The 19502-nt window shown below is 40.2% G+C and overlaps 1 protein-coding gene across 1 annotated transcript in view; it reads right to left on the bottom strand.

The window, feature by feature from the left end:
• adgb (androglobin) overlaps positions 1–19502 on the bottom strand; it is a 42073-nt gene that overhangs the window by 20815 nt on the left and 1756 nt on the right. The window contains 13 exon segments of the mRNA XM_030720861.1: positions 493–556; positions 738–849; positions 1721–1763; positions 4148–4292; positions 4791–4884; positions 5296–5470; positions 7526–7602; positions 9477–9649; positions 11986–12072; positions 13472–13611; positions 16683–16730; positions 16732–16836; positions 17080–17151. Of these exon segments, the coding sequence (XP_030576721.1) occupies positions 493–556; positions 738–849; positions 1721–1763; positions 4148–4292; positions 4791–4884; positions 5296–5470; positions 7526–7602; positions 9477–9649; positions 11986–12072; positions 13472–13611; positions 16683–16730; positions 16732–16836; positions 17080–17151 (1335 nt within the window).

Below are 19502 nucleotides of genomic sequence, written 5' to 3'. Positions count from 1 at the left end.
GCTCATTTGAGAGTTGTTTTGAGGCTCCCATGTTGCCACTCTTCAGAGAAGATGCAAAGAGGAGAAACACTTGCAATTGGCCACCTTAACTCTTTCCTTTCTCATAATTGGATTCACGTGTGTATGTAGGTCAAGGGTCAACAAATTTTGTGTTCCAATAATTAGTGCTAAAGGTATTCAAATCAATAAAATGACAAGGGTGCCCAAACTTATGAACCTGCCTAATTTTGTTAAATAATTATTGCACAGTTTCTGTAAATCCTATAAACTTCATTTCACTTCTCAAATATCACTGTGTTCGTCTGCTATATGATATATTTAACTGAAATTGTTGATCCAAACAACCAATGACTTATAAAGGAAAATCATGAAAATTCTCAGGGGTGCCCAAACTTTTCCATACCACTTTATGTCAAGGCACAATTATATGGGAAAATAAATCCAAAGTTTAGAAATCAAGAACCTCAGAGACTGAACCCGTACATTCTGTACCTTAAAATGTGATTTCTGTATATGATGCTGGTAAATCTGTGGTTTATGAAACACCAAGAGAGTCCTGAAATTAAAAGACAAATAATGCCAGTTACGTTTTAGCGTCATTAGAATAGAATAGAATAGAATCATATTTAGAACTTTTCTTAGGCTGACCACCACGTTTTCACATTGGCACAGTATTTTTGCAGTGCATAAGTACAGATTTGTGTCTATTTATGGATGTGTGTATGTGTGTGTCTCACTGAAAGCATTTATCAAAGTTTTCCAGGTCAACCCAGGTCTTCTGTAGGACAGGACTGCCATCAGCTGAAGATTCCTCAGTTACTGCCTCTTTGATTGCAGTTTTGGGCCTATCTGTAAGTAAAGTCCAAATTGAATATAGGGTGACATAATCCCTAAATACATTTATATAATTCAATTTTTCCTGGGTTAGACCTTTGGTATAAGGTAGTATGAATGTAGAATATAACCACCTAACTGAAAATTGAGCTACTGGGTAAAATTCTTGATATCTTCTTTTTCAAAATGCAGGGAGTAACTAAATGCTTTTCCTCTTGTGACTCATAGCAAGTTATCCTAGACTCAAATCATTATCTTAAACACAGTGAGTCGAATTGGCCAAACTCCCACATAATGGTGTAAGCACACATGCACATCCTCACTCCCACTCACCCACTCCCACTATCTCAATGCATCTCATAGACATATGCACACATCCCAAAAAACACACACGCGCGCACACACGTACACATACGAACAGTCTGCCCCGAGCTCTACTTAAAGCGAGAGTCTGATCAGAAAGCTGAGGTGGCGAGGGCCACTGTCTCTGCTGTTGAGCAATGGTGGTCCGTTAACTCAAACTGCAGGTGTTACTAAGCAACTAAACGGGGGCAGAGAGGAGGCAGGCAATTGGCCGGTTGTTACAAAGCATAATTTCAGTCCTATCTTTTTTCAAAATGTCTCGGCCGACCGTTACAAGCATGGAGAGAAAGACGGACGCAAGAGATGCAACTATTTCTAATCTCCTTAATTGGGATCATGCTGCACAAATGCCATTCTAGTCAACCAGTAATGAAGACCTCCACTAGATATGTCAATTGCAAAAAGTAGAATTAAGGGGCATTTGCTTTTTGTGGCAGTCTAATATTTAGGTAAGTCCATCTCATGTTGGGATTCAAAGACAACTCGCATTAGTGGCCTGGTGTTACAAAGGAACAGCTTTTACCATTGGAGATGTCGTCACTGTTCTTCTTGTCCTCTGCGGTAACCTAAAGGGACAACGAGAGAGTAAAAAAAAAAGAGAAAGTGAGAGAGGCATGAACTGTGTGTTGCTGACAGAGTAGCACTGGCAGAGATACGCCTACACCCTCTAGTGATTCCATGCCAGCTGTGGTGTTGGGCCATTCTCACCCAACACTGAGACACGGTTTAATGTGACAGGGGCCGCCACCCCCCCCCTGCTAAAAACACCAACAGGGAATACCAGCTCTAATTTACCCCGACTGTCAGTGACAGATGAGGAGTTACAATGTTGTTTAGCATGTTGCTTCTCTTAGAGCGGATTTACTAAACAGTTCTGATTTCATGCTCATCTGGCCAGCACAATAAAGAAACACAGCTAATGAGTCATTATCACATCCTTCAAGTAGCATTATCTTCTGTGTGACCAAGGCAGAAGATGGTGTGGTCTATAAAAGCGCATTACTGCACCTATATCAGCTGCTTCCGACTTTCCTCCAGTTGCCCCCTCCTCTCACCCCTCCCTTTTTTAAAAAAAAAAATTTTTTTTCAAACAATGCTCCCCCCCTGGAAAAATGTCCAACAGTTTACTCAGCTCCGAATAAGAATTATCTTGTGTCGTGTAACTTCAAAGCAACCCCTGCCAAAGACTCTCTGATGAGTCAGAGCGTGTGTGTGTGTGTGTGTGTGTGTGTGTGTGTGTGTGTGTGTGTGTGTGTCTCTGTGTGAGTCACCACGTATTTGAATAAGTACCCAGAGACCCAGACAGACGGAAAGAGGCATTGTGATTGGGAGGCACACTTGACCTCCTCTTCATCACTGTATAGCAACACTTTCCTGCTGCAAAAATGTCAGCGCGTATGTCAACGTGTTCTGTATGCATAAGCTCCAAGCTCTGAGCTGTGGTATGTCCTGGTCACACACAGCATAGCATTTTGTTACACCGCTTCTCTTACCTGCATACACCAAAGGGATGTTGAGACACACAGACTCTACACACAGGGGCTCCTAAGATTTTAGCTGCTGCTTTCGGCTTTTTAGCAGTTTCTCCAAAAAAATCACAGCCACGATGGGAGGAAGGTGGCATTTTCAAAACCCACCCCACTGTTTTATTTTTGCACAGACAGATTAAAGCTTGCGCTCTCCAATATACTCTCTTCATATTTCATATTTTACCCCAAGGTAAACTGTAATTAGGAATGCAAATCAAAACTATGCAGGTGCAATTACCACACTCCAAACATATTAGAAGTTGAAATATAATGCTTAAACCCCGGCCTAATGCTTGAACCCACACTACAGTTGAGAGAGTGGGCCATTGAGGGTATTAAGCACATCATGTGAGAGCACCTTCTTCTATCATAGAAACAGAGACGGGTCAAAAAAAGAAAAAAAAAAACCCTCTCATGTCATTTATAGTCTGTCAACATGTGACCCGCCATGTGCTTGTCAAGAGCAGGAACGCACACTTAGATAAATGTGGCCCATGTGATATATACACACACACACACACACACATATACACGCAAACCAATCCACACAAGTGCATGCCTGCACGCACATCAAACGACACATCAAATTAGCATGTCCACACTGCCCTAACCTAACCGCTCTATAACTGGTCACAGTTACACAAGAGGGCGATTAATATGAACTCTATTTTTTCCCTATGCTAGGAGTGAAGTGTAATAATGAAGCCCCCAGGAGACACAGACACTGATGGCTCATCATCTAATTGCGCTGCTTTTTTCATCAGCACAGTACATGACCTCTCCCTGCATGAAACCCACGCATTAAGCTCACACCAGAGATTCTCACTTCCCCGTTTCCGCTTCTTGCCCCGCTTTCATCTCTTCCAGTCCAAATGGACTGTCGGAGTTTTTTTTTTAACTTCCCACATATGTTTTACTAAACAATGCATTGTCCACCATTTTTTCTTAATTCCTTGGTATCTTTGTTTCTGCCCTGTTCTCTGTGTCTGCCTATGTCTGATGCTCTGAATCCCCACCCCCTGTTATTTCCCTTTCCTAGCTGGTTCTCTCTTTAGTGCAGATGTGCCCCTGGTCAGTAGTGGCCTGGCTGGGAGACAACAGAAGTGACTTTGAGACTGGGGGATGGCAGCCGTGTTGTCACTGACACACAGAACTACTCTGAATAGCCTATGACTGCATATTTGCAGGGGCAGACAGAGGAGTGAGGGAACAGGGAAGCAATGAAATAAAGACATTTAAAAAAAGGTAACAAAACTTTGCAGAAACAAAATATCTTTTTTTTTCTTTTTCACATTCCAAGGTTTCACAGATCCTTGAAATCCTTTTAAGGGGTAACAGAAATTACTTGAGAATAATGTTCTATACACAAATATTTGCAAAATTTTAAATATTTTACACTTGTGGACCGTGATTACATATACCTCTATTCTGTCAGTGCAGTTTGGTAAGTTAGTGGTGTGGTCAGCCGTGTAAAGCTCAAGGCCTTTTGGACATTCAGTCTCTTCAGTAATGGAAACCAGAGGGGATCTGCGGGAGCACTTCCTGGGAGGGTTCTGCTTGGCTTCTCTGACACATAAAGACACATATTCAAGCAGCAAATGTAACACATTATAATCATACCACACTTAGATATCATGAAATTCTTTAAGCCGTGATTTATATACAAAAAATATTGTAGCATTATAGTAGTAACATGGGAACAACAGGCTAAGCAGAAGTGGATGGATGGATGGATAGATCGGTGGATTTACGTTTATCTTTACACCACTGTAGGGTTTTTAAAAAAACAAAAGAAAAATTCCTGTAGTTTACATTTGTCAACTACTATAAATGTAATAGTCCCTCGATGCATTAGCGAAAGAGAATAGAGATGGTGGTAAAATAAGATCATGAAAAATAGGTGATAATGGTGATGTAATTTGTATGGAAGCTGTTGTCATGCTTTCCTTTTTGTATAAAGAAGTCATGCTCAGATCACCCATAGACTACTGAAAAACATCAGAGAGGACAGAAGAAAATATGCTTTATAAATTTCTCAGTGTTAGATCATTTCACTGTACGCACAACTCTGGAATTGAGCCCCCGCTGCTCTTGGTACGGTCGAAGAGAAAAGGGCTGGCAGCCTCAATGAACTGCTCTGGTTTTGACAAAGGGATCTCTGCAAAAAAAGAGAAAAAAACTCTACATATCATGCCAGCACCGATTTTTCACACTCTGACTCTTTTACTTCATTTTCAGTTTTTCACTCAGAGATCAGCTGATGTCAGATATGCCTGAGCCAGCAGCTATTTTCAAAACTGAAATAATGTAACTGCCCTCCTCCTATTTTCATTTCAGCATGTGGTGCTGTATGCCCTCTCTACTGCAGGTTCTAAATCTCCTGCATTAACACTCACTTTTCATTCTAGTCATATTTATGACATTCACCTACACACTATGGCATAATTTGCGCTTTTCTATTTGTTTGATATCCTCCCCTGCATACTCCTCCTGATTCCCCTCCACTGCTATTTCTCCAAACTTAATTTTAACATCTTTCATTTCCTGCTTCCTTATTTCTCTAACTCACTCTGTGGTTCAGCAGTGACCAAAATTTTCTTGGGCTGACGGATGAGTTTCCATCGGGCCACAGGTGGAGGTTTCGGTGGTGCCTCTAGCGGGCATGAGCGGGTTCTAGTCAACAGGACAGCATTGCTATACAGCAAGGACAGGCCGTAACAACGTAGAAATTCAGAGGAATTAGCCTGCATGACCAATACACATACACAGAAATAAACACACATACAGCAGTCAGCCATGAATATTTAAAAAAAAAAAAATGCTTTGGCAGACCAAGTAGCTTAGCAGGTGAAGTCAAAATATCTGACTACAATCTGCAGCAGCTGATCTGAAAAGAGTGGAGTGATTTAACACCTAGAAATTGTTCCCAATCAGATTTAAGGGTGTAAATAGTAAACTTTTTTTTTTTCTTTAACACCCACTACTACTATGGGATTTCACTGCATTTGAACAATATTGTGTGAAGTAACAGCAGTATCTAAGGTGTTAGATAGTTTAAAAACACAGTGACATATTAACATGGAGCAAGGAATCACGAATATACAGTACTACTCGGAAAATTGGAAATAGCTGAAGGATTTATTAAAATGTGCAAACATTTTAATAAATCACAGTGTATAAGGCAAAAACAGAGTTTGTACAATTCTAACTTTAAAGTCATTATTTGGTGTGACCACCTTTATTCTTCAGCACAGCCTGAACTCTCTTCCAGGCTTCTTGAAAGACATTCAAAACTCTTCTTTGGTCTGTTGTTCTATTCTTTATAACGATGGCCCCACACTGCTTCAGTAATGCTGATGTCCGGGCTCTGGGGAGGTCAATCCATAACATAAGTGGGTCTAAGTTTTTGTATCCAGGTGTGCTTTTACTGCATTCCCAGTTTGTTTGGGATCGTTGCTAAAAACAAAGCTATTGCCAATCAGATGCTTTCCAGATGGTATTGCACGATGGACCAAAATCTGATGGTACTGTTTTACTTTCATAATTCCATCAATTTTGACAAGATTCCCAACACCACTGGCTGAAACGCAGCAACAAACCATGACAGAGCCTATACCATGTTTTACAGATGGCTGTAGACACTCACTGTTGTGCCTCCCCCCTGACCTCCTCTGTACATATTGAAAACCATTTAAACCAAAAACTTCCCATTTGGATTCATTACTCCATAAGACCTGTTATCACTGATTTCCAGTACAGTTTTTGTGTAATTTGGCATACCTCAGCCTTTTCTCCTGTTTCCTTTCCTTAAAAATGGCTTGACAGCCATCCTTCCACTGTGACTATTTCTGATCAGGCTTCAATGAACACTGGATGGATCAACTGAAGGGCCAGCTTCATCTCTCAGGTCTTTGCTGGGTTTTTTTCCTATTTCTTAAAGACATGACTTTAAGCTACTGTCTGTTTGTTGTGGATAGGTTTTTAGGCCTGGCACTTCTTCTTTGGTCCTCCACTTGCCCAGTTTCCTCAATTTTTTAAGGACACACTGCACACCATGCTGAGATATGTCAGGTTTTTAGCAAATAGCTCTCTGGAAATCACCTTGTTGGCACAAAAATACGATTTTATGACTATCAAACTGTGTTATCTTTGGACTGTTTTGAAGATTCGGCTAAAGAAATGGAAACAAATTACATGTTTTTGGGATAGGCTGCTAGTAACAAAGTGCCTAAAGATAAAATGCAAATTAGGTTATTTGCTAAGTTGTCTAGTTTGTGTAGACGCAAGACTGGTTTATCCTTTTTATGCTTGCTTCATAGGGCAATGTTAAGAAGCTTAACAAACAAAAGAAACATTCCTCTGAAAATGGTCAGGTACAAGAAAAAGGAGCCAATTTCCAAAGAAAATTTTTGAAAGACCTTCAGGCAGCCTGGAGAACTATTGCTCAAGACCAATTCAAAAAGACTTTTGCACAGTACTATATCGAATACATAGACTTTGTGTAAATATAGGTAAAATCTTAAATGAACTACCTGCAATTCTTAGGTCAATGGCACATCTCATGTTAACATGCTGGTGCTACAGCAATCACACTATGTATCTATGTTTGTATGTTGTAGTTGCATCAGAATATGAATCTGTATCTTCTCAAATTTGCACTGAATTATCAGGCTACAATCTCTAGCAAGTGAAATTTAAATTTCATAGCTGCAAAATTCCGAAGAGCAAAACTTGCATGTTATGAGCTAGGTGTAGGTGTAGGTGGCCAACAAGTCAGGGGGAATAGTGAAAAGGCATACCATCTGGCCGAACCCAAAGGAATTGTTATGTAGTTGAAAAGGGTAGTAGCCAGCACACACCACTACCTCAGGGTCACCTGAGAAATACACACAATGAACAATAATGGGTATAGGTAAACTATACCGGCATATGAATAAGTATAACCACACAATAGATTTTAAAAAGAGTGACTCTGATTAATTCTAAATAATCAAATTGATATAGTGAAAATGCTGGAGATTAAAAAACACCAATGTCCTCCACAGGTATAAATAAAACAATGAAGTTATATTGAGGTTCTTTAGGGGGTTCTTCCCCCTTCAGTGCATCTTAGAGTATATCACAAAAGAGCACATGGGCCAAAAGACATGGAAAATCAATTTGGCGGGCCACGGTGGAGAGAGATGGGAACACTGCCGGGCTAATATAAAGGCTACACATTAAAAATTGAAAAGAGAAGTTGTTCTCACACTGCCTGGTGATTCCTGCATTTCACTGGAATTTCACAGTGAGCACCAAAACAGTGAGACAGGAGGGAACACATGGGGTCTTTCAGTGATTGCATGTGTGGAAAGGGACAATGCAGTACATTTCCCTCAAGCGCAAATGTTTTGTGAAGTAATATCACCTTTGCATGTGTGTCATCACATTATGTTAATATGCAGCACTTGAATTATCACAAGCAAGTGGGACTGTAGCGGAGCACAGGGGACAGTCTGCTGTCAGAAAGAGCAGGTACATCCACGTGAGAGAGAAACAGAGATAGATTTTAATGTATACAGCAGTCTAAAATGGCAAAATGTCACCCAAGAGTGTTTGAATTCAGTACTCTGAATACAGTATACATAGGTTTTAATACAAAAGGAAGCCTTTGTTGCACATAATTAGCTGTTTTGTCCCTTCACCTTCAATATTCAACACCGTAACGTCAGCTAATTTCTCCAATAGTTAATTTGGTTTGTAGAATGCAGTCTGGGGATGCAACTGGCATTCTGAACAATGTATTTGAATTAACTGTATAGCCTTAAAAGACACTACTGTGACCTGAAACCACTCCAAGGAACAAATACTTTTGCGAGGACATGTTTTAATTTTGTCTTCCTCAGATAACCACAGTTTACCGGGGAAGCTCTTTTGCCCTACGGGAGCACCAAATAATTTACCCTTCTACTGCTCCCTCTGCTGGATTATTTATGCTCCATCATACACGCGTTAACCCTCTGCACTCCATAATATATGGAGTGCGGACCTAACAAAAAACAGGAAGTTATTCTTCATGCAACATGAAAGAGGCCCCAAGGCTGACAATCGAGCTCAGAAAGTTTCGTATTATGAAGTACAGCAAAGTAGTGACTTAAGTCCTGGAGTCTGTCCTGTCCTGAAGTAAATCCCTAGACCAAAACTGTGATTGTTACAAGGTGGAGTTCTTTAACTCTATAAGGGAATCATTTATATTTGTGAGGTTTTCTGCAGGGGCTCCATACTTAAATGAAGTACTGTAGATCATATTCAACCTCTCTGCCAAGTTTCACAAAATTCAGTTTGGTACGTCTTGCATCATTTTGGTGACAAACAGACTGATATTCAAACAAACCAATAAACTATCACCAGAAACATACCCTGGCTTCTGCTGTGCCTTTGCAAGGGACATATATATCACATATACATGTTATGTCAGCCAAGGAAATATAGATATGACATATATATCCATTAATACAGCACAATTACAAACACAGGAAGCAGAAATAATTCTAAAACCATGTGCTGATAAATTAATTAACTGAGCAAGAAAGCAATTCTGTGCATACAAATTATGACCGTAATGGTTGATTGCATTGGCTTACTCACTCAATTAAATGTGCAAGCAGAGTGTGTAATTAAGACGCAAGTTTGCAAGCATGCATATTTGCATGATTATTTGTCTCTCTGTGACTTTGTGTCTACTTGTTGTGTCTGAGGCACAATATGTACCTTTACATTCCTCTGACTCCAGCAGCTGACTCGTATTTTCACTTAGAGTGGAATCCCTCCGTGCAGCTGCATCTGCAGGCTCAGGCTTTGTCACTGGCAAGCTGTCATCCAGGTGTTTAAATGCAGGAATGGAGTGCAGTAAGAACTCCCAAATTTCTCTCAAATATACTGACCTGAGAGGGAGTGGAAGACAACATGATCAGTTTCAGGGTTACATAAGTTTCATTGTTAAGTTAAAACCTTTTTATTTGTAACTTTAAGAAGGTTTTGGGTGTATTTCTTTTTTTGTGAATTTTAAGCAACATTGCCAGGACATATTTTTAACACACTCTCTCTCTCTCTCTCTCTCACACACACACACACACACACACACATACGCACGCACGCACACACACGAACTCACACATGTAACTACAAGTCTGATATCAAATGAAGTATACTGTTGCTTTGTGTGCTTGTGTCTACTGCAGTTTCTGTTCCTGTTCCTGTACTGTCCCTTTGTAATATAATAGGCTCCCATATTCACAGTCATGTGAAAAAGTACAAGTACATCCCAAGGACATTACTGGTGTTTTCATTGAAACATAATATAGGCAATACATGCAAGAAACCCCCTTGAATATCTCGTAACAAAATGAATGAATGAGAGTGTTCTTCAAGTACACCAGCTTCATCAGTATGCACTTTCTAGACTTTGGCAAGAGGTGGTGACTGGTGCAGCAGATTAAATACATGACGCCCACTTGCTTATTGTGAATTCTACATGTAATTATTCTCGCATGGGCTCAATCAGACATTACATGGACTTTGCACTATGGAGCTTACAGGAAAAGTTAAATCCATTTAATGTCCAGTTCCACTGATTCAGATGTTCTCATGAATAACTCAGTCTGGTGATGTCTAATAAAGTTAGGGGTGTAGTGTGTGAATAAAAACAGCTGAAGCTGCAATATTATTAGTAATGATGATGAGCATCATCATTATTTGTTATTAATAAAGGAAGAAAGAGTGTAAATGTGTCTTTATTTTAGGATTTTTGACACTGAAGAAGTTAACACATCTCTCTGTGCGCCGCAATCTAATTTAATATTACAAGTGAAAGATAGAGGCACCCTGGGAGTCCTTTACAGTGTCACATAACATTAAACATAATAATTTATTTATTTAATATGTTTATATTGTCAGAATTACTATTTTGCAGTAAATGGGGCATATCAGATCCATATATCAGATGTATTCTGTGTGGGTAAGTGTATAAATAACTACAACCACAACAACTGCCATAAATCAATCTGAAACACAAACGTAGTCATGCTCGTTTGTTGTACCTGTTGGTAGATTCCACAGGCGGCCCACTAACAACAGCTAACCTGCTGAGCTATGGAGAATAACACTCCCTGTCTCCACTACCAAATACTGCTGCCCCATTAAAATTCCATCACTGATGAGCTGAAATTTGACACTGAAATTCCTCCCTTCAGTATACAATATATCTTCATAAACAATTTTCCGCATCATTTTTTTCATAGTTCTTAAAAAATAAAAAAACTAAAGGCAGAAAATCAACCCTGTTAACAAAGACAAACTTACAGTAAGCAGAACATATATTCCATATACACCCACTGGACTCTTTATTAGTTCACTTTGCCAGTACAGAGTTCTCGTTCTGCATTGAAAAATTCCTCAGAGAATTTGGTATTGGCGCGATAGCATCGCACAGTTGCTGCAGCACATCCATGACATGAATCTCCCATTCCACCACACTCCCAAAGGTGCTCTATTGGTTTGAAATCTGGTGACTGTGGAGGCCATTTAAGTACAGTGTCATGTTTATGAAACCGGTTTGAGATAATTTTAGCTTTGTGTCATGGCGCATTATCCAGCTGGAAGCAGAATATGGGTACACTGTGGTCATAAACTCACTGATGTGAGCAGCAACAATACTCAGGTTGGTTACTGCGTTTAAACAATGCTCACCTGATGCTAAGGGGACCTAAAATGTGCCAAGAAATTATCCTCCACACATTACACCACCAGCTGTCTGAATTGCTGATACAAAGCAGGAAAAATCCATGTTTTCAGATTGTTTATGTCAAATTCTGACCCCACCATCTGAATTCTGCTGCAGAAATCGAGACTCATCAGACAAGGCAACACTTTTCCAGTCTTGTTTAGTTATGTGGGAAAATGCCAGCAGATCAGCAGCTTCTGAAAGACCAGCTCATCTAGCACCAACAACCATGCCATGTTCAGTGTCACTTAAATCACCTCTCTTCCCCATTCTGATGCTCAGTCTGGACTTCAGCATATCCTCTTGACCATGTCTGCATGCCTAAATGCACTGGTTTTTTTTGCCATGTGATTGGCTGATTACATATTTGCATTAATGAGCAGTCGGACAAGTGCATAAAGTAAGTCATAAAGTGGCTGGTGAGTCTATAATTTATCGAACATAAAGTGATATAGGACAGGCAATGCAGATATTATAGATAGAAAACTAGAACCTTACTTTATCGGACGGGTTTCTGGAATCCAGCTGGTGAGGGTGTGGATAAAGGTGAACTCGCCCATCTCCTCGCAGACATCTGCATGCCAACTATAAAACAAACACATAAGAACTTTTTTTTTCTTTGTTCAAAAATGTGCAACCAACCAGACACACTACTCAAACCACCCGTTTTGGCACTGGCACTGTTCTCAAACAGATCATGTGAAGGGATGGTGTCAACGTGGGAAATTACGTGTTTAACGTGATTGATGGCAGGGTGGCTAAATCATGACAATGCTGTTAACAGAAGAAATATTGAATGTCTCTATCTCTTTTCAAACATATTGAAGAACTGTGTTTACTGTCCTTAGAGTCCCATCATGCTTTTGAATGACAATTAACAATTAATCCCCAATAGTATTCTAAGAGTCACCAGACAACCTAACTTGTCCTAACCCTAGACATTTTTTTTTTTTTTTTTGACTGCATGTCAGGAATACAAGCTCAACCTAAGTTCAACATTTTGGAATTTGCATTATTTTAGAAATCTTATTACTGCTCTAAATTACTCTGAGGAGTGTGTGTGTGCCAGAATGTCCACAGTAAATATCCTTTGCGCACAAGTTTCACTTGAAACAGACAGCTGCCGCTTTTTTTAATTGGTCCTTTTGGGATTTTATGACCTCCCCATCCAGTCCACATTCACACTCAAGTAAGTCAAATCCATAAAACTTAAATGGTAATGCCACAGTCTATAGCCATGCCAAAAATGCTGCTCAGCACCAAAGTGAAAGAGCCCAAGAACTTTAATTATGGCATATATAATTTATTATTATTCTGAGGAAGGCCCCTTTATTTCCTTTATGTCTCCACCTTCTACAGACAACAGACCAGCACCATCAGAGGCATGAACATTTTCTGTCTGTCGCCAAATTACACCCAACCCGTGGCAGAGATATGCAGTAAGTCATGGGAAGGTTGGGCCAAGTCAGCAAATGGCACTCTGTGGGAGTTCTTTTGCATGTGTGTGAGCTTCAAATTGTTTCTGCAAATGTGGGAAATACATGTGTGCTTGGCAGTTTAGGGATTAACTTCTCGAAACCAAATTTCACAGTAAAATTCTACTTTGAAACATTAAAATATCTGCAATACACTTAGATGGGGAGGAAACATTTCTTCATAGTTTTGTGACAGATGAGCTTGACTAAATTATAAAATTAAGTTTTGTCGGTTTATTGAGCTGGCACAGTATAAATAGTTCTTAAAAAACAGTGAGGAGATTTAATGACCTGCTCCATTTTTTTTTTTTTTTTGCCGTGTTAATCACTGTATATATTTGCTGAAATTAAATTAAAATTTGGACACTAAGATAGTACATTAACCCTGCTGAAGCAAAGCAGAGTTAGTTCTGTTCTAAAGCAGCCCAGGACTATAAATAGTTTCCCCAGTTGCTTGGGGTAGTACTAAAATACATATAAAGTTTCTGTTTAAACATATAGTAACTCACTTTGTGTTTGCCACTTTTATTAGAGCTTTAGCCAATAGCATTGGCCATAACTCTGACTGACAGGTAGAGGCAGGGAGAAGCAGGTTATTTTCCTCATCAAATGGCATAGAATCATCCACTGTTATCTTCCTCCAACAACCCTGAAAAGAGGAAGGAGGGGAAAAGACAGTGAGAGAAACCTGATGTTACAATGTGTACTCTTCAAATAACAGGGCTAAGAACTTCTCATCTCACAATCTCATTATATTAATTTCTCCAATTATAAAAATTAGAGCAATCATAAATCATAAAGGAAAACACTGACATTTTGAGAAACAACATAGAACAAGTTGTATCTTGCTTATTAAATTAGTGGGCAAAAACTGAAGTGTATGAATATAATAGATACACAAATGAAACACTGATTTGTGTTGTTTTGAGTGATTATTTGGCAGATTGTTTTGTTATTTTTATACATATTTCTGGCCTAATGTTCAGTCTTGACACTGTTCAGGTTTCATGAACTGAGCTGATGTATTGTTTATTCACTGATGACGGTTCATGACTGATGATGACTGATGACTGCTACACTCCACGGCCTTACAATTTTCACTTTCACTTAGCTAATGCAACCCCAATTCTAAAAAAGCTGGATTGCTGTGTGAAATGAAAATAAAAAATAGAATGCAATGATTTCTAAATCTCAATAAACTTGTACTTTATATACAATAGAACATAGAAAACAAATGTTTAAACTGAGACATTTTACTATTTCCTAAAAAATATTCGACATTTTTAACTTGATGGCAGCAATACGTCTCAAAAAGTTGGGAGGGGGGCAACAAAAGGCTGGAAAACTAAGTGTCACTAAAAAGAAACAAAGGAAAGGTTCACCCATTTGCAAAAAACCACATCTACAAATTGAGGAACAAATTCAGAATAATATAATATAGTATATAATAGCATGAAAAGATTCAGAGAATTTGGAGAAATCTCTGTGTGCAGGGACAAGGCCAAAAATCAGTATTAGATGCCCATGATCTTCAGGCTCTCAGGCAACACCGCATTGAAAGCAGGCATGATTGTGTCATGGAAATCACTGCATGGGCTCAGGTACACCTCCAAAAATCACTGTCTGGGAACACAATTTGCTGTGCCATCCACAACTGCAGGTTAAAGCTCTATCATGCAAAGAAGAAGTCATATGTGAACATGATCTAGAAACGCTTGCTTCTGTGGGTCAAAGCTAAAGAGGAAAGGGGCCATTCGGCTTGTTATCAACATTCAGTTCAAAATCCAGCATCACTGATGGGGGTGCATTAGTGTCTATAGAAATGACACCGTGGCACCATCAATACTGAAAGGTATGTACAGGTTTTAGAGCAACATATGTTCCCATCCAGACAACATCTTTTTCAGGGAAAGCCTGGCATATTTCATCAAGACAATGCTACACGGCATACTGCAGCTATTACAACAGCACAGCTTCATAGTAGAGGAGTCTGGGCCTGCCTGCCTTCCAGACCTTTCACTAAATCAAAACATCTGGGGCATCATGAAACCAAAAATGTGACCAAAAAACGACCGGAGACAGGAAATTGGAATCCTATATCAGACAAGAATGGGACAACACCCAAAAATCCAGCAACTGGTCTCCTCAGTTCCCAGACATTTACAGACTGTTGTTAAAAGCAGACAGGATGCTACACAGTGGTAAACCCTGCCCCAACTTTTTTGAGATGTGTTGCTGCCATCAAATTCAAAATGAGCTAATACTTTTTTAAAATGATAAAATGTCTCAGCTTAAACATTTGATTTGTTTTCTGTTATATTGTAAATCATTGGTTTTATTTATATTTTACACAGCATCCCAACTTTTTTGGAATTGGGATTGTAGCTTCAGGACAGGAAGGCTTTTTGGTATTGTTGCCTAACACTTCTCCTAGCATTTGCCACCTTATGCTTGTGTCTTCTGCTGTTATCTGTGTTGTGGTTGGTCTGCTGTTCATCTGAGGGAGTTTCACACTGCTTGTAAGAAAAAGCAGCAAAACAGGTAATAATCACATCTGCAGCTCTCCTTATCTGTCAAAACAGTGCACCCAAGCCGTGCTATCCCATTTAGAGGTCGACCGGGGCACACTATTTCTCACTTGTTCTACCATTTTCCTTGTCAAACCATTGCCCAAAGAAGGCACTGTTGTGACAGATGGGTAAAAATACAGTGTAATAGGGAAAATTGCAGGGGAGATCAAGAAAAGCAGGAATGTAGAGGCAGTGCTGTCGGGATCCATATAGTGTGAAGAAAAAAGTTGTGAGAAATATAGGTGAGGAACCACAAAGACTCAGATGAGTGAGAGGAAAGGAGCAGCCCATGAGCGAAAACAGAGAAGGAAATGGGAAGGGGATGGTGGGGGCTGGGTGCTTAATGCCATCTCAACAACCATCTGCTAGTGTGCTATGGTTGGCACTGGGATGGTTGCCTACAACCATGTCATTCTTGTTTGTCAAGGCAAGAGTCACAGTGTTAGAGGACACTATTGCTCTTTAGCTCTGTCTTTTTCACTCTCTTGTTGACCCAAATTGTCTCTCTCTGAAAAGACACAAAGATGCAGGGTCCTCCATTCAGAGACTCTGTGGCAAGCGCTCAGGCTGTGTTCCTGTGCAATGATTTTAAATCAGTAAAGTCATTACGCTTACACATAATCAAACCGAATGACACTATTATGCATAAAAGCAGGCTGTGCCCGCTCTCAAGGGTTTACTAAGTGCAGATATCAAACTTGAGCCTTGCTCTGTGAGAAGCAGCTGACTCCTGTTAAGCCTTATCTATTCATCAGGCAATGTATGAAGCCCAGCCACTTTTGGCACAGCAGCGAGACTGATTGATTTGAGCTCTGAGAGGATAAGGCTTTCTCATCCCATCCCCCTTCCATCCCTCAGTCCGCAATCGTTTCCCTCTCATGTGCTACATCCTGAGGTCTGCTGAACAATGTAATGCAATTTTATGCCATCCAGCTATGCCTATGTAATAATATTCATTAACAAAAGGTACTGTAAGCTGGGACTTCCTCTTCAGAGATGACTGAATTTTCTGGTTTCAAGTTTCCCCACGTTGTGAATTTTAGCATTAACTTAGGGGGGAAAAAAAGCACTTCTCACTGTACGCAAGAACTAGTAAAACCGTTTTCTTTCAATCCATAGCTTTTCTGAGTTTGTGTTTATGCGTCCTTACCATCCAGTAAAGTCTGACCACGTATTTCCCATAGTTGTTGAAAAGTGGGCACATGACCTTTCACCACCTTACACAACGAGTAGATGTGCGCCCAAGGTCTCCAGCCCCTGAGCATCCAAAGAATGTGGATCTCGCTGACAATCCACCTCATCAGCTTGATGGAATATGGAGTAGAGACGGAAAAGAGAAGGGGAGAGGAAAAAACAGTCTGTATCTGTTAGCTGAATCCTCAATCATCTGATTTTTAATTCACAAAGGCATTGCATTTCCCCCACATAATTTGTTTCTGTCAGTCAAACATCACGCCGTTGACATCTGAATTAGACTATCTGATCACTGATGGATGATAGCTAACAAAAAGTCAGTCCAAAGTAGAAAACCAATATTGAATACTAACCTCACTGCAAAACAGATGACAATTGGAGGAGACTAGGTCAAATGTCATTTGATTGTCAACAACAGTGGGACCCTGAAATAAAGCAAAATATTGTTTGCACTGAAGGCAAATTATAAAAGACAGGAGAATCTTTACAGATAACTGACAAACTCACAAAAAAACTGCACTTAGGATACAGTGTATTATAGCATAAGAATAACTTTATTGATCCCAGAGGGAAATTCATATGTCTGTCATAGCTCATCTGCTATTTGTATGAGAATTGAAAGCCCGATGGCTTTTCCTCTGTCTCCCAAGAGAGGAGTCTTCCAGTACTGATGTTTTTTGTTCCATAAAAATGTTATAAAGTGGGCGATCAGAGTTTTCAGGATGGCTTCTTATGTCTTTAGCGTGCATTTTTTCACTACCTCTCCCACCATGTCCTGTCTCCAGCCAGAAGTTGTGGTCTGAACTGCCAAGTGTTAAGAAAGGAACTCTGTAAGCTTCTTTGATTTGGCGTACAGCAGATCAAGGGTTTTATTTTCTCTGGTAGGACAGTCAACATATTGTGTGAATGCAGTCAGATGGGAGGAGACAGAAACATGATTGAAGTCTCCTGAAATTATGAAGAGTGCCTCTGGATGTTTAGTCTGTATCCTAACAGCAGTTTCATGGAGAACTTCACAAGGAACTTTGGCTGTTGCCTTGGGTGGAATGTACACAAGTATTGTTATGATATAGCTGAATTCTCTTGGTACATAATGTGGTCACATACCAACTGCCAATAATTCAACATCAGGACAGCACATCTTCTCTTTGACAGCGACATGTGCAGGACCACACCATCTCTGGCTAACAAATGACACTAGCTTTAGCATCTCTGTCTGACCGTATGAGGGTGAAACCAGGTAGAGCCACATTAGAGTCTGAGATGTTTTTATTCAACCATGTTTCAGTAAAACACACACGAGACTGCACTCATGGTATACTTTCTGAGTCTTCACCAATCAATATCTCCAGCCCATCAATTTTATTGGGCAGAGAGTTGATATTTTCCATGATGACTGTTGGCAGAAAGGGCTTATATGTCCACTTCCAAGCCTTCACCTTTGCACCTGTCATGGTCCTGGGCCGGTGGCCCAGTGTTTTTTGTTCTCTTCTGTATTAGTCCTCAGTTTATTTCTAGCTCCTTGTGTTCTGTGTCAAGTCTGTGTCTTTGTTCCCTTGTACCACTTCCTCTTTTATTTTGGTAGTGTCTTGTTTCTTGTGAAGTGTGTTTAGTTTTGCTTCCCCTTGTCTCATCAGTGTCATTGTGTTCAGCTGTGCTCCCTGCTGTTTCCACTTCTGTCATTATTCCCTGGTGTATTTAAGTCCTGTGTTTCTTCTACTTGTTGTTGTGTAGTTGAAGATGTTATGTTGGCACGCTTGTGTGGTCTCATCTTGCTGCGCTTTTTTTTTTTTGGTGTGTTGCGCTGGCTCCCACAAAGATTTTTGTAGTTTGGTTTTTGTTTTGCAACAAACATCCTTTAAATTATGTCTGTTTCTGGTGTCCTGCATCTGGGTCCATCTCTGCCTGTCACACCGCCTGACATCTCTTCCAGATGTTCTCATTTCAATTTAAAAAAAAAGTATCCATCAATACTTGACAAAACAAAGAAAAAAAAACAGACAAAATTACAACAAAAGTAAAGTTTGAGTCAAGACTAGAGTTGCCAGACTTTGCTGTTACCAGTTGAAACACATGTTCTAGAATGAGGGATGTACATGTGTACATAACCATCCATCCATCCATTTTCTTCCATTATCCAGGGCTGGGTCATGGGGGCAGCAGCCTAAGCAGAGAAAGCCAGACCTCGCTCTCCCCAGCAACCTCCTTCAGCTTATCCAGAGGGTCACCAAGTCTTCAACGTGTCCTGGGTCTACCCCAGGTCCTCCTCTAGGTAGGACAGGCCCGGAACACCTCATCCAGGAACTGCCCAGGAGGCATCCTAGTCAGATTTCCGAACCACCTCAACTGGCTCCTTTTGATGTGAAGGACAAGTGTTTCTACTTTGAGCCCCTCCCGGATGGCTGCACTCCTCACCTCATCTCTAAGGGAGAGGCCACCCACCATTCAGAGGAAGCTCATTTCTGCCGCTTGTATCTGCAATTTTGTTCTTCCGGTTACAACTCAGAGCTTATGACCATAGGTTAGGGTGGGATATAGATCAACCAGTAGATCTACAGCTTTGCCTTTATGCTAGCTCTCTCTTTACCACAACGGACCAGTGCAGCGTGTGCATCTCTGCAGCCACAGCTGCAATTCGTCTGTCAATTTCCCACTCCCTTCTCCCCTCTCTCGTGAACAAGACCCTGAGATACTTAAACTCCTCCACTTGGGGCAGCAACTGATCCCTGTGTACATAACATTCATTGTAATAAAATAGTGGGCAACAAGCTTTAGA

This window comes from Archocentrus centrarchus, chromosome 24 (assembly GCF_007364275.1).
Source record: "Archocentrus centrarchus isolate MPI-CPG fArcCen1 chromosome 24, fArcCen1, whole genome shotgun sequence".
NCBI classification, from domain to species: domain Eukaryota; kingdom Metazoa; phylum Chordata; class Actinopteri; order Cichliformes; family Cichlidae; genus Archocentrus; species Archocentrus centrarchus.
Note: the sequence above shows the minus strand (reverse complement) of the source record. Positions and strands in the feature narration are given on the sequence as shown.